This window comes from Acomys minous, assembly GCF_964271855.1.
Source record: "Acomys minous genome assembly, chromosome: 12".
NCBI lineage: Eukaryota > Metazoa > Chordata > Mammalia > Rodentia > Muridae > Acomys > Acomys minous.
The window spans coordinates 109,527,239-109,542,147 of record NC_140493.1 but is presented as its reverse complement, the minus strand read 5'-3'; the positions used below and the strand labels follow the sequence as shown (position 1 = coordinate 109,542,147).

At 52.3% G+C, this 14,909-nt stretch overlaps 1 protein-coding gene across 1 annotated transcript; it reads right to left on the bottom strand.

Annotated features, from left to right (window-relative positions):
* Nucleotides 1-301: 301 nt before the first annotated feature.
* LOC311578412 (protein IL-40) lies at nt 302-12,764 on the bottom strand (the record flags this gene model as incomplete). The annotated part of the gene is made up of 7 exons (XM_084748232.1): nt 302-677; nt 1,378-1,465; nt 1,601-1,870; nt 5,337-5,624; nt 9,661-9,735; nt 9,791-9,823; nt 12,734-12,764. The coding sequence occupies 7 exons, from the start codon at nt 12,762-12,764 to the stop codon at nt 671-673; spliced, it is 792 nt and encodes a 263-aa protein (XP_084604358.1). The 3' UTR covers nt 302-670.
* Nucleotides 12,765-14,909: the final 2,145 nt, after the last annotated feature.

Genomic DNA, 14,909 nt, shown 5'->3' with positions numbered 1-14,909 from the left:
CATTTTGAGAGAGTCTCACTATGCAGCCTGGCTGTCCTGGAACTCACTCTGTAGACCAGACTGTCTCTAACTCACAGGGATCCTCCTGCCTCTGCCTCCCAAGTACTGGGTGTGCACTACCACACCTAACTAGCACCTCAATTTTTACTTTTATCTATCTGTTTATTTGTTTATGTCTTTGAGACGAGACTCGCACTGAGAGTGACCTTGAACTCCTGCTGATCCTCCTGCCTCCACCTCCCACGCTCTGGGATTACAGGTCGGAGCCACTGCACACAGAAACCTTTTACTGTTGCCAAAGTGTTGATGACCCCCCATTTCTTCAGTTATGCAACCCCACATGGGGTCACGACCAGAGGTTTGAGAAACTGGGTTCCAGGGCATCAGAGAGCAGGCACACCCACTCAGTTTCTCGAATTTTTTCTGGTAGCAAGAGCCGCTCATTAATAGCTCCTCATGCAGCAGGAATCCCCACACACACAATTTTATTCCCTTTGGGCCTCATTCACACTAATGCTCTAGACCTCTGGACCCCTTTTGGGGTGCACTGCTTTTGGTACCCTGGTCTGCACCCCCTTTTTTATATACATGCATTCCCCAGGCTCTCTTTTGCTCCACTGGCCGATTCTTGTATAGGGCATGAAGGCAACCCTGTAGCTCTGTCTTCCGGTCACAACCTGATGACAAGGGAGTTGACAGACCAGGTCAGGCAGAGGCATTCATTCCTGTGGCGCCCAGCGCATCCTTGAGCTTACTCACCCTACCAAATGTACTGAGTCACCAAGAGGCCACTCGCTGGTCCCTGGTCACATGGTCAGTAGGAGCTAGGCCTCTGCACCCATTTTACAGAGGGAAACAAGCAGTCTCAGGCAGCAGCACACTCTCCTATGAGCCTGGCCTCTGGGTAAGTTAGTCTTCCGAGGAAGGACCAGAAGGTCCGGCAGGTGCCAGGCTGAGGTGTTCAAGGACACAGACGCCACTACTACCCAAACGTCAGTAGTGTATGCACAGACATCTGCGGTGCCTGGAGCCAGGTCACACAAAGGCCCTGGACACCTTACATGTAATAGATGTGGGAGGCCTGGGAGGCCTGACCTCTACAGAAAACCTGCCAGGTATGACAGCTGTGGAGGGGCAGAACTCCTGGCCCACCCAGGTCCCCAGGGGCCGGATGAGACCCACAAGGAAATGCCCCCCTCCCATGTTAGCTGGGAGCCATGGTTGGGGTGGAATGTGCAAGGCACCTGCCAGACCCTGTAGGCCTTTGGCTTTAATAAGTAGTTTCAGGTTGGGTCCCTGCAACCCATCTCACAAGACTAACCTGCTGTTCCCACTCAGGCCACCGCCGCTCGCCCACATCAAACTCCCATGGCTTACCAGGTGGAGCTCAGCATCCCGGAGCTAACGGCTGCAATGGAGATGAGGCTGCCAGCCAGAACGTAGGTGGGTGTCAGGGGCAGCTCCCCTGGAAGGGTGGGAAAGAGCCTGGGTCAGGCTTCTGCTAGGCAAGGGGCAAGAAAGGCATGCAGCAGCCCGCTGGCCTGGCCTGCGCTGGGCAGCAGCCATTTCTGCTGTTCCCCAGCCCTGACCACCCGCTTACCGGGGGGCAGCAGGATGCGGGCGCTGCTTTCCACACTGACGTTGTTTGCAGCTTCACAGTGGAACCAGCCCGAGTCCTGGGACAGCGGAATGGAGAAGTTGGCAGCTCTCCCGTGGAGTGGCCTTTGCTCTGCGTGTACACGTCCGTCGTTCCCCACCAAGCGGTAGGTGATGGGCGGGCTGCCTGAGGATGCCAGACAGGAGAACTCCCCAGTGGGACCTGAGTCCCCATCGTGTAGAGTGAAGTCAGTCTGCAGCTGAGAAATGGGCTCTGACAGGGTAGGAAAGGGCAGCATTGATGTGATGGAGAGGCTTTTCACACCCCCCAATAAATTCATTAGCTTGGGGGGCGGGGCTGGCGAACACCTAGGATCCCAGCACTTAGAAGGCAGAGCCAGACATATCACTGAATTCCAGGACAGCCATGGCTCCACAGGGAAACCCTATATAAAAAACAAAACAAAATTTCTCCTCCTTGTATGTCAAATGAACCCAGGGACTTAGCGGTGACTGCCACCTCCTCCCTCAAGCAAACTGCCACAGTGTCCTCTGCATTACATGTCTAGGCTCCTAGACAGCTTACACTGTATGTTATTCAATTTTATCTTTAAAGTGTATTTTAAAGAGATTATCTTTTGCTGTTGTTGTTGTTGTTGTTTTTGAAACAGGGTCTCTCTGCATAGCTCTGGCTGTCCTGGAACTCACTCTGTAGACCAGGCTGTCCTTGACCACAGAAATCTACCTGCCTCTGCCTCCCAAGTGCTGGGATTGAAGGCGTACACCACCACCATCTGGCATTGTTGAGTAATTTTTAAAGTTGTTTTGGACTAAGGACCAGGCTAAAAATAAAAGTGGAGTCACAAGAGCTAAGTCCCACATCACCAAGCTAACACCAAACAGTTTATCTGAGAAGGCAGAGAGAGCAGTCAGGCTCCGAGGCAGCTGGCTTTCCGTTTAAGTTCCTAAATAGGGAGCTGGCAGGACATGGCAGCACATGCCTCAAGTCCTAGCTCTCAAGAATCTGAGGCAGAAAACAATCAGTCAATCAATCAGTCATCAATGCAGGGGCTGAAGAGATGGCTCAGCCATTATGAATCTTTTTATTTAAAGATTTTATTTATTTATTGTATGTGAATGCTCTATCTGCATGCCAGAAGAAGCCATCAGATCCCGGTGTAGATGGTTGTGAGCCACCATGTGGTTGTGGGAATTGAACTCAGGACCTTTGGAAGAGCAGACAGTGCTCTTAACTGCTGAGTCATCTCTCCAGCTTACCATTATGAGTCTCACTAGAAGAAGGAGGAGGAGGAGGAGGAAGAGGAGGGAGGAAGAAAGAAAAAAAACCAGTGCTTACTGTTTTTGCAGAGGGCCTAAATTAGATTCTCAGTACCCATGTTGAGTGGCTCACAAGCACCTGTAACTCTTGCTCCAGGGGATCTTATGACTCTGGCCTCCAAGGGCACCTGTACACACCACACATAATTCTAAATAAACAGGCTGGAAGCTGGAAGCCTTTAATCCCAGCACTTGGGAGGCAAAGGAAGGAGGATGTCTGAGTTTGAGGCAGCCTGGTCTACAGAGTGAGTTCCAGGACAGCCAAGGCTACACAGAGAAACCCTGTCTTGAAAAAGCAAGAAAAAAGCCGGGCATGGTGGCGCACGCCTTTAATCTCAGCACTCAGGAGGCAGAGGCAGGTGGATCGCTGTGAGTTCGAGGCCTGCCTGGTCTACAAAGCAAGTTCAGGACAGCCAAGGCTACACAGAGAAACTCTGTCTCGAAAACCAAAATGAAAACCAAAAAAAAAAAAAGTATTTGCTGTTCTGGAAGAACCCCAGTTTGGTCCCCATAACCCACTTGGCGGCTCACAACGGTCTATAACTTCAGTTACTTCGTGGGCTCTGAGTTCGAGATCTCTCCTCCACGGCACTGCACATACGCGGTACACAGACCAACAGGTAAAGCACTCATACACACGACATAAAAAAGAATCTTTACGCTAGGCCAGGTATGTAGCTCGGTGATAAGGTGTTGGCCTGGCCCGACAGGCCTCTGGCTTAGGCACTAACGGTGAGTGCTCTGGAGCAGGACAGCAGTGCTCTCTCTTGGTCCAAGGAAACTCCTTCAGGACAAGCGCTGCCACATAGAAGATCAAGGTGTTGGAGTTTCTGCCAGATGCCCTGAGCATCCCTACTGACCAGTAGCCAGCTGTCCCACGCCTGGTCTGTCTTAGTGCAGAACACCAGCCCCCTCAAGCCTTTCTAAGCCCGGGAAGGGGAGAGGAGGGGAGAGGGGAGCAGCCACCCTGTAAGCACCTTGCTTCACAGACAAAGTAACTGAGGCCCAGATGTTGAGAGACTTGTCCACAATGCCACAGCCAGCTCAGCAGCCTTCCAGGAAGGCTGCTGAGCTTCAGACCCTGTGCACACTCTGGTTTTGGTGTTTTTTTTTTTCCCCTCTCTATTTTGGTTTTCTGAGACAGAGTTTCTCTTTGTAGCCCTGGCTGTCCCCCGGACTTGCGTTTGTAGAACAGGCTGGCCTCGAACTCAGAGACCCCACCTCCTTTTCCTCCCACATGTTGAAATGAAAAGTCACCATTGCCAGACCCTGTGTGTCCTCTTTTAGCCTCTTTGTCTTGGCGGGGTTTCTGTTTGTTTGTTGTTTGTTTTGGTTTTTTGTTTTGTTTTGTCTTTTTTCTTGTTTTGTTTTATTTTTGCTTGCACATATGTCTATGTGAGGGTGTGAGATCCCCTGGAACTGGAGTTACAGACAGTTGTGAGCTGCCATGTGGGTGCTGGGATTTGTACCCGAGTCTTCTGGAAGAGGCGCCAGTGTGTCTGACTGTTGAGCCATCTCTCCAGGCCCTTTTTTCTTTCTTTCTTTCTTTTTATTTTTTTATTTTTTTGAGACAGGGTTTCTCTGTGTAACAGCTTTAGCTGTCCTGGGACTCTCTCTGTAGACCAGGCTGCCCTCGAACTCACCAAGATCCTCCTGTCTCTGCCTCCCAAGTACGGAGATTAAAGGCACGCGCCACCATGGCCCAGGTTTTTTGTTTGTTTGGGGTTTTTTTTTGTTTGTTTTCTGTCTTTATTTTTATCTATTTACTTTTAAGCCAGAGAGTTAAATCTTGATTTTTATTTTTATTTTTTTCATGTAGAGAGGGTACTGTGTGGATCAGGAGAGCTGCCTCAGAGTTCTGCCTGTCTTGGTGTTTTTAAGGGGAGGGGTGATGGACCCACGGAGGGAGGCTAGCAATACTTCCTTATTTGTATTAACAAGGGAGTGGCAGCTGTGGACAAGGAAGGGCGAAGGGCCTGGGCTTGCTAGTGCGGGGGATGAAACCAAATGTGGCCACTTGCAGGTTGTCTAAGCAACACTCTCAACCTCAGAGAGCATCAGTTACACACACACACACACACACACACACGCACACGCACACACTGCTGGTGGAGAACCTGGTGCCTCCCAGTGGGTCTGGACAAGGTAACTAACAGCAATGCCTTGATTACCAGCCCCATGTCAGCCCCACTGTGCCTTCTGGCTCCTGCCTGGAGGCTGTGTCCTTCGTCACCATGAATCGAGTACAGGCTCGGAGGCAGGCAGTCTGTTGTCTGCCCCCACTCTGCTCCCCTCCTTCTCTCTCCTCTAATGTCCCCATCTCACAGCCCATGTTCCCTCCCCCAGCCCCTCCATGCACGCACATCCCACCAGCCTCACCAACCCACACGGCCAGTACTCACTGGTCCACAGCTCCCAGTACATCTGCAGCCTGGGACTGGGCCCATAGGTGGCCCGCTTTGAGGCTGCCTGGCAGGAGTAGGTTAGCAGGTCTGGGCTGGACTTGAGTGTGATGTGGATGTTGAAGGAGGCCGGCTTGAAGTCACGAACAACCTTTTTTGCCACCAAGACACCTCGGCTAGCCATGAGAGAGTAGGTGATGGGCCGGGGTGCCTCTGGGATGTCGCAGGTTATGAGCACTTGACGGCTTTCGGCATAAGCTTTCAGGACTTTGTAGGCGATGGTGATGTCTGGGAGGCAAACCAGGGAGGGAGAAGAAGAAACCAAGATGGGTCAAATACCTTAAAGGGAACTCTGCTTGAGCCGGGCATGGTGGCGCACACCTGTAATCCCAGCACTGAAGGAGGCAGAGGCAGGCAGATCGCTGTGAGTTCAAGGCTAGCCTGGTCCACAAAGTAAGTCCAAGACAGACAAGGCTACACAGAGAAACCCTGTCTCGAAAAAGCAAAAAAAAAAAAAGCAAAAAAAAAAAAAAAAAGAGGAAACTGGCTAAACAGTTCTTCAAGAAGTTAATTAACTGGAGCTGGACAGAAGGCTCAGCAGTTGAGAGCACTTCCACAGAACTTGGGGTTTGGTTCCCAACTCACGTCAGTCAGTTCACAGCGACCTGTAACTCCAGGTCTCAGGGATCAGCATGCTTTCCTGCTTTCCTGGCCTCCAAGGACAGCTGTCCTGAAGTGGCTCACAGACACTCACGCAGATACAAGTACACATAGGCAAATGGAAATTTGAAATTAGTGTAAACCTAGAGGTTGAGGGTGTGTTTCAGTGGTAGGTACCAGGCTAACAATCCTACGACCCTGGGTTCTCTCTCCAGCACCATTTTTAAAAAAGGGCAAAAAAAGAAAAAAAAAAGGGTAAAAAGTTTAAAAGAATTAGTGATGGCCCAGCAATTGTACTCCCAGACGCATCCCAACAGAATCAAAGACAAACTCGGACAGACCAATCACACACTCATGTGAGAGCTACCCAAGCCACCAAGAGAGGTAGAAACAGCTTCAGACCCTATCACTGGAACAAGATCTGTGCAAGGAGTGTGATTTGGGAAGGAGGAAGGAAGATGTGGAGGTGTTTGGTAGCTGCAGGGCCTTCAGGTTGCAGGTTGATTTCCAGTGAGGTAAAAAAAAAAAAAAAAAAAAAAAAAGAACGAGCCCACCCGGATGCCACAGCACCAAGGTCACATGACTCCATGTCTAAGAAGGGGCATGATGGGAACTTCTGTGTAAGTGTACATTTGTTTGGAGGGGCTGGGGAGATAGCTCCGTGGTTAAGAATGCTTGCAGCAAGCCGGGCGTGGTGGTGCACACCTGTAATACCAGCACCGGGGGAGGCAGAGGCAGGTGGATGTCTGTGAGTTCAAGGCCAGCCTGGTCTATAAAGCAAGTCCAGGACAGCCAGGGCTACTCGTGAAACGCTGTCCGGAAAAGGAGGAGGAGAAGGAGGAGGAGAAGGAGGAGGAGGAGGAGGAGGAGGAAGTGACTGCCTTCGCTCCACTGGGCCACCAGGAACTCTACTATACAGTGGTGAGGCCGCTCCTGTGGGGAGGAGCTCAGGCCCTCACAAACATGGCCAGGGAGTTTCCAAGGATCTGACCACTGCATACTTTCTTTCAGATCCTTCTTCCCATGTTCCTCTCAGGGGAACTTGTGTCTGTCTGCTGGCCTTGGAGCTGAGTACTGAGGCTAGAGACACACAGCAGGGCATGTGCTGAGGCAGCCACTCTGTGGAGCTGCCTGCGACCCTAACACAGCCCACTTCTTCCGGGGTGTTTTGAAAACTTCATTAAGTACCTCTCTTTGGAAGGGGGGATTGTTTCTTTGTTTTTTTGGTTTTTCAAGACAGGGTTTCTCTGTGTAGGCCTGGCTGTCCTGGACTCACTTTGTAGACCAGGCTGGCCTCGAACTCACAATGCTCCACCTACCTCTGCCTCCCAAGTGCTGGGATTAAAGGTGTGTGCCACCACTGCCCGTCTTTTTTTTTTTTTTAAATCAAAATGGAGTTCTACTTTGATATACTGGACCTAATGATAATGTTGGGTCCTCTAGGTTTGGCAGACTTGTGACAAGAGTTCCACCAGCTTAGCATTTGGGGACAGCAGATCTCATCAGTGGTCAAGGAAGGTGTTTCGGGCTGGACTCTGCCTCCCTGGGAAAATGAGCTCCAGGCCAAAGTGTGGCTACGTGTCTGTTGCTTTTCTCCTTCTTTCCTGAGGGCAACGAGCTTGTCTCACAAACGCGAAAAGGCAGCCAGTCGCACTCATTTCCATTTCGTGGCTAGGAATAGAGGTTTGGTTTGCATGTGTGCTGACTGGACACGCTGAGAGAGCGCAGTTCGCTCCCAGAGGAGAGGACAAGAAACCTCTTCCTCCATGCTGAGCCTGCTGTGCCACAGCTGCTGCGCTTGTGTTGGCGGCGGTGGTAGTGGTTTTGTTTTTGTTTTTTTGAGACAGGGTTTCTCTGTGTAGCCCTCCATGGCTGTCCTGCAACTCACTATGTAGACCAGACTGCCCTGGAACTCACAGAGATCCTCCTGCCTCTGCCTTCTAAGTGCTGGGCTTGATTAAAGATGTGCAACCAGGACTGACATCCTCTCCCTCGGTTAGGGTCTCGCTGGCACCCAGACTGACCTCCATCTTGCTGCGGACAACCTTGTACTTTCGCTCCTCCAGATTTCTAACTCCCAAGTGCAGGGACATTGGTGTGTGCCACCACACCCATGGATGCTCTTAGCTCTAACAGCCTGGAGCTTTCATTCATTCCACTTTCTCTCTCTCTGTCCCTGCAGAGAGGCTGGGTTTTCTTTAGGCACCTGGTTTTAGCCTGAGAGTCCTGGAACAGTGCTAACAACTGAGCATCCTCCTCGAGGATTCGCGAAGGAGAAAGGGATCGGCCAGCTTTTCAGAAGCCTCCTTGGCAGGACTCCATTAGCAGAGCTGAGCAAAGGCCATAGGGCTGAGGGGACAGGAAGGCAGGAGCGCCTCGGCCCAGGTACTTTCCTGAGACATAGCTGCCAGCTCTTTTTTTAGCAGTGACATTAATACACTTTTTTTCTTTTTTACAGAAAATGAGGAAACGGTTGTCTGGTCTGTGCCTCATCAGAACAAGATCTGCGTCAACACCGCCCTGCACCACCCCTTAAGCAGAAGAGGAGGGGATGCCCAGGGACACCAGGTGGAAGACTAGACAGAGCGATGACTGCCTGTCTCCACTCCAAGGGGCGCAGGAGCTGCAGATGAGGCTGAGGGCCAAGGGTGGGGTCCATTGGCGGGGGGGGGGGGGGGGGGAAGCCGGGGAGGGGGGGGAGGAGACAAAGAAGATGGAGCTGGCAGAGGATGGGGTAAGCCAGCCAGTGACCTTTTCCTGAATTCCCTCCTTCCTGGCTTTGTGCCTGGGCTACTGGGGAAGAGGAGAGAGGAAGGGAGGAAGGAATGAGAGGGAAAAGAGGGGGAGACAAAAAGAGGGAGAGAGAGTTCGAGGCCAGCCTGGTCTACAAAGTGAGTCCAGGACAGCCAAGGCTACACAGAGAAACCCTGTCTCAAAAATCCAAAAACAAAACAAAACAAAAACAAAGGGGCTGGAGAGAGATGGCTCAGCAGTTAAGGGCACTGAATGATCTTCCAGAGGCCCCAAGTTCAATTCCCAGCAACCACATGACAGATCAAAACTGTCTGTAACTCCAATATCTGATACCATCACACAGACATACATGCAGGCAAAACACCACTGCATACAAAATAAATAATTTAAACAAACGAACAAAAAGAAAGAGGGAGAGAGGGAAGAAAGGAGGGAGAGATAGAAAAAAAATATATTACACATACATATTTTTAAATTTTGGTTTGGTTATATTATATATAACATATATATCATATATAAGCTGGGCATGGTGGCATACACTTTTAATCCCAGCACTCAGGAGGCAGAGACAGATGGATGGCTGTGCCTTTGAGGCAGCCTGGAGAGAGAGGGAGGGAGGGAGGGAGGGGGGAAGGGAGGGAGGGAGGGAGAAGACCCCTTCTCTGCTACTTCCAGATTAAAGCAGCCTCCTCTCTAAGTGCCCTGGACACCCCCAGCTCCCTCACCACCTTCCTCCTCTCCTGAGGGCCCCTCCTCCCTGATCAGTGCACACTGGCACTCCACTCCCTGACCTCTGGATTCCACCCATCAGGCAGAGCTGTGGGGCTCAGAGTAGGTAGATTCTGTTTCCTCTGAGGACCTGGGCCTGGCCCCACCCGGCCCTGGAGAGGTGGAGGCCAGAGTTACCCACCTGGGTCCTCCCACACCACTTCCTCTCCCTCTGTAGCCTCTTTCCAGTGAAGGCACCTGCCACAAGTGTGCCGCTCTGGTGGAGGTGTCCCCAGCTAGCTGCTTCTCCCTGCAGTATGGGGGCTACTCACCTCCTGTCTGCTCCTCTGAGAAGCCACAGGCAGCTGTAAAAGAGGAGAGGGTTTGTAAAGGAAGCAGGCAGAGGAGGGAGACAGGCGCGAAGGCTGACCGCCCAGGCTGACTCCTGACGGCAAGGCTCCAGGGGCCGGTTGGCATCTCTGATCATGAGTTCTTGTTTTATCCCAGGCTTTACCCAGGGTCTCTCCTGTATTCCAGGCTGGCTTTGAACTCACTATGTTCCTGAGGGTGGCCTTAAACTCCTGATCTTCCTGCCTCCACTCTCTCTGCCCGCACTGCCAGCCGGACTTAAATAAGAGCTCTTTGGCACACTCTGGCCCTTGGAGTCTCCATCGCAGGCAAGTTCATGGGAGCCAGGGCTGGAGGGATGCCTCAGAGGATAAAGGGCTCGCTGGGCAAGCCTGAAGACCTGAGTTCAGGTTCCCAGTATCCACCAAAAAGATCTGGGCATGAGCCAGGCGTGGTGGTGCACGCCTTTAATCCCAGCACTTGGGAGGCAGAGGCAGGTGGATCTCTGTGAGTTTGAGGCCAGCCTGGTCTACAAAGTGAGTCCAGGATAGCCAAAGCTACACAGAGAAACCGTGTCTTGAAAAAACAAAAACAGGCCAGGCGTGGCAGTGCACGCCTTTAATCCTAGCACTTGGGAGGCAGAGGCAGATGGATTGCTGTGAGTTCGAGGCCAGCCTGGTCTATAAACCGAGCCCAGGACAGCCAAGGCTAACACAGAGAGACCCTGTCTCTAAAAACCAAAAAAAAAAAAAAAAAAAAAAAAAAAAGTTGGGCATGGTGCATGTTTTAACTCCAGTGTTGGGGGAGCAGGGCAGAGAAGATGGATTCCTGGGCCTTGCTAGCTACCCTAGCTGAAACTGCAAGCTTTAGGCCAGCAAGAGCCTCTGCCTCAAAAAATGTGAGGAAGTGACTGAGGAGGAGACCTGATCTTAATGTCTGGCTTCCATTTGCATCCAGACACAGACACACACACACACACACACACACACACACACACACACACACACACACACACACTCACACACACCATACATACTACACACACTCACACATACACACACTCACACACACCATACATACTACACACACCCACACATACACACCATATATACTACACACACTCACAAACACACCATATACACTATGCACACTACCAAGACAGATGGCACCATAATAAGGCTGTATATGCATAGGCTGTCTGTCTGATGTCAACATCCTGCTCAGAGCTGCCCACAGTCTTCCTCTCTCCCTCTGTCTTCCAGGATGCTTATGCCTTTGGGTCTCTCTGAGCTGGACTGTCCAACACCATGTTCCCTGAACCTACTTACTCAAGGCCCCTCCCATGATATCTGCGGGAGACTCACCCAGCATGGCCAAGGACAGTAGCGAAAGAAGCAGCCTCATGCTTCTGTGGGATCCGGGCTGTATGGGGCCTCTGGCTCGGGCTGTCAAAAGCTTCCTAGTCTGGCCTCTCCACCCTGAGGCCCCTGGATGCTCCTTGGGCGGCTGCCTGCAGCTGGGAGATAACTTGAAGCTTGTGGCTATCGGGGAAGGGGGAAACCCAGCACCTGCAGAGCAGCCTTCAGGGCTGGTCTGTGTCCTCCCGTTACCTGTGCGGAGGGAGTAAGGTTGTCCCTACTGAGTTTGGGACATGTGATTATCCTGGGGCACCTGTGTAGGCTTAATATTAACACAGTGCTTTTTTTATCCAGGTGCCTGGGAGAATCAGTGAGCTCCTGCTAAGGGCCAGGGAGGAGAGGTGATTGGCTCACGTATTGATCTCTGTCTGAGGGCCACTGACCAGGCATCATCTACTGCAGCTGCGGAGCTCTGTCTCCACGTTCGACCTCAGGCGGGATGGGGCTCTGGTCACTTGAGTGTGTGGAGCCCTGTGCCCACGTCCTGTACTTAAAGGGGCCTAGAAAATGGTAAGGTCCTCCATTGAGGGCCTGAGTCCAGTCTGATCTGGACAAAGGAGAACAGGCCATGCTCCCAACAGTGCTGTGGCCTGGGCAGTGCCGGCCCGGTCAACCCTAAGGCCACTCAGGGCCAGACACACAGGGTCTAAGGGACACAGAGAGCCAAGGAAACAGGCGAGATGGGCACTACAGCGTGCTACCCCATGGGAGGCCGCTCAGATCTGCCCATCCCTGTGGCTAGAACTCTTCACCCCAGGCTAGACCCGGGCCTCCTGCAGACTGGCCTGTGGCTTTCTGGGGAGGCCTAGTGACTGCTTAGGAAACACCCATTTTGGAAACTGCTGCTTCTTTTCCTTCTCCTTCTTTCCTCCTCCTCCTCCTCCGCTTCCTCCTCTTCTTCTTCTTTGAGACAGGGTTTCTCTATATGTAGCCTGGGCTCCTTTGTAGACCAGGCTGGCCTTGAACTCACAGCCATCCTCTGCCTCCCAAGTGTTGGGACTAAAGGTGTGCACCACCACGCCCGGCTAAAGATTTATTTATTATTTATATAGTATTCTGTTCTGAATGTGAGCTAGCAGGTCAGAAGAGGGCACCAGATCTCATTACGGATGATTGTGAGCCACCATGTGGTTGCTGGGAATTGAACTCAGGACCTCTGGAAGAGCAGACAGTGCTCTTAACCTCTGAGCCATTTCTCCAGCCTCCCCTTTGGCAGTTTCTTCACAGTTGAGGTCCCCCTGCTGCCCCAGGTCACAGCTTGTGTCATGTGTAGATGCTCCATAGAGCCTGGCTGGCAAGTGCACCCTAACCCTGGCCCAGCCTTACCCCCTAGGAAGGCCACTCAAGCCTGGTCCCCTCTTGCCATTCTTGGGGGACCTACCAAGGCCTGGTTTTATCAGGAAGCTGTCTGAGCAGTAGTCCACAGCCAGGGAGCAGACAGCAAAGGTGTCCTCAAATCACCAGGACACCAGCTGCATTCCTCATGGTGAGGCTCTTCCTGCCACCCACCTTGAGTCACCTCTGCCTCTGTCTGTACCATGCCCACGCCACACCCACCTCTGTTAAGTTCCTCCAATGGGAACTGGGGGAAGGAGAGAGAGCATTTTGACTTAGTTCACCACAAGATTTCCTTTCTTCAAAAATTAACTTTTTATATTTAAAATATTTGTATTTCATAAATATGTCCACCGTGTGTGTGTAGGAGCCCATGGCTGTAGGAAAAAGGTATTGGAGTTCCAGATGGTTGTGAGCCAACATGTGGGTGCCGGGAACTGAACCCTGGTACTCTGCAGGTGCTCTTGCTGGCGGCCCCATCGCTCCAGCCAGGGTCTCACTGGTGCTGCAGGCACATCATTGCACAGTGCTCCTGCCATCTAAGCCCCGCGCCACGCCGCAGGTGCTGCCATCTAAGCCCCGCGCCACGCCGCAGGTGCTGCCATCTAAGCCCCGCGCCACGCCGCAGGTGCTGCCATCTAAGCCCCGCGCCACGCCGCAGGTGCTGCCATCTAAGCCCCGCGCCACGCCGCAGGTGCTGCCATCTAAGCCCCGCGCCACGCTGCAGGTGCTGCCTCGGCCTCCAGCTCCCTCACCGCCCCTTTGGGGGCCCAGCTGCCCAAGCCTGGACAGTGCAGCTCCTCTACCTGCCAATCCCCTCCTCATGCACCCTCTCCCCAAAGCTGGATTTGAGAGGACTCCAAGCCACGCCCTCCCTTGGAAGCCCTCCCTGCAGACGGCCCAAGGCTTCTGGTTGGCAGCAGGAGGTCTGATGTCTCCTTCCTACCTCTCCTGTTTGGGTCTTTGGGCATAACGTTCCAATGTTTTACTCAATTTTGTGATAATGTTATTTATAGGTGATTTTTTAGTTTGTTTGTTTGTTTGTTTGAGGCAAGGTCTCACTTTGTAAGTTGTCCTGGAACTCAGTAAATAGACTAGGCCTGAGTTTGAACCTACAAAGACTCGCTTATCTGCCTCCAGAGTGCTGAGACTAAACAGGTACCTGTGCCCTGGCTGGCCTGTAACTCAGTACATAGACCAGGCCAGCCTCGAACTCGTGGCTGTTCCACTGCCTCTGCCTCCCATGCACTAGGATTATATGGACATGCCGCTGTGCAGCACTGGTTTTGTTTTTGAGATAAGGACTTGCTATGTAGTCCAGGCTGACCTCAACTTCATAATCCTCCTGCCTCAGCTTCCCAAGTGTTTGACATAATAGGTGTGAGCCATCACCCTCGGGGTAAAAATACACAACAATAAACAAAACCCCCCAAATGAACAAGTAAATCAAGAAGACAGCGCTAATTTGGGCCTTAGCGTTCATGGTGTAGAACAATGGCCCAGACTCTGTCCATCCAGCTCCCAGGTGACTCTGCGGCTGCAGCGGTTGTCCTAAAAGCCCTTCTCCCCTGGACAGTTTGTGACCTTCCTTCAACTGAGCACCAGAGCCTGCCTGGGCCCCTCCAGGTCTCCTTACCCCAGGAACAGGCCCCTGCACCCCTGCCCTGCCTTGTCTTTGTGGCCCTAGGAACGGGGACACCACCTTCCAGGGCCATCTCCTACAGTTCATTTTCCACACGTCTCAAAGCGTAGGCCTGTGCACATGCCACTGAAACCCTGGCACTCAGAAGCACTTAACTGGGATCCGATTACAGGTGGTGGTGGGGAGGCCATGCAGGCAGGCAGCCAGGCAGGCGAGGCAAGGTCAGCCACAGGAGGGCCTGAACTGGCCAAGTCTTCAGTGGTCACCTGAGAAGAATCCAGGCAGGTGCTGCAGGTGCCTCAGCTGGGTGGAGGGGCCCATGCCTGTCACCCTAGTGCTGGGGGATCAGAGACAGAAAGAGCAGGAGTTCGTGCCCAGCCTTGGCTACGTTTCCTCTTCCCAGAGTTCCAAGCATCTCCTGGGGTTCTCTCTGCCTCCCTGTAGCAGTTCTGAACTCTGGCTGCTTGCACCTGGGTGCTTTAAAATGTCCCCACGGAGCTGGGAGCACAACTTTAATCCCAGCACCTGGGAGACAGGCAGGAGGATCTCTTGAGTTTGAGGCCAGCTCGGTCTACATAGTGAGTTCCAGGATACCCAGGGCTACGTAGCTGAGACCCTGTCTCAAAACAAACAAACAAACAAAACCAAACAGACAACAAAACAAAAAACCCCAAACCCCAAACCCCAACCCCAACCCCGAAACAAAAA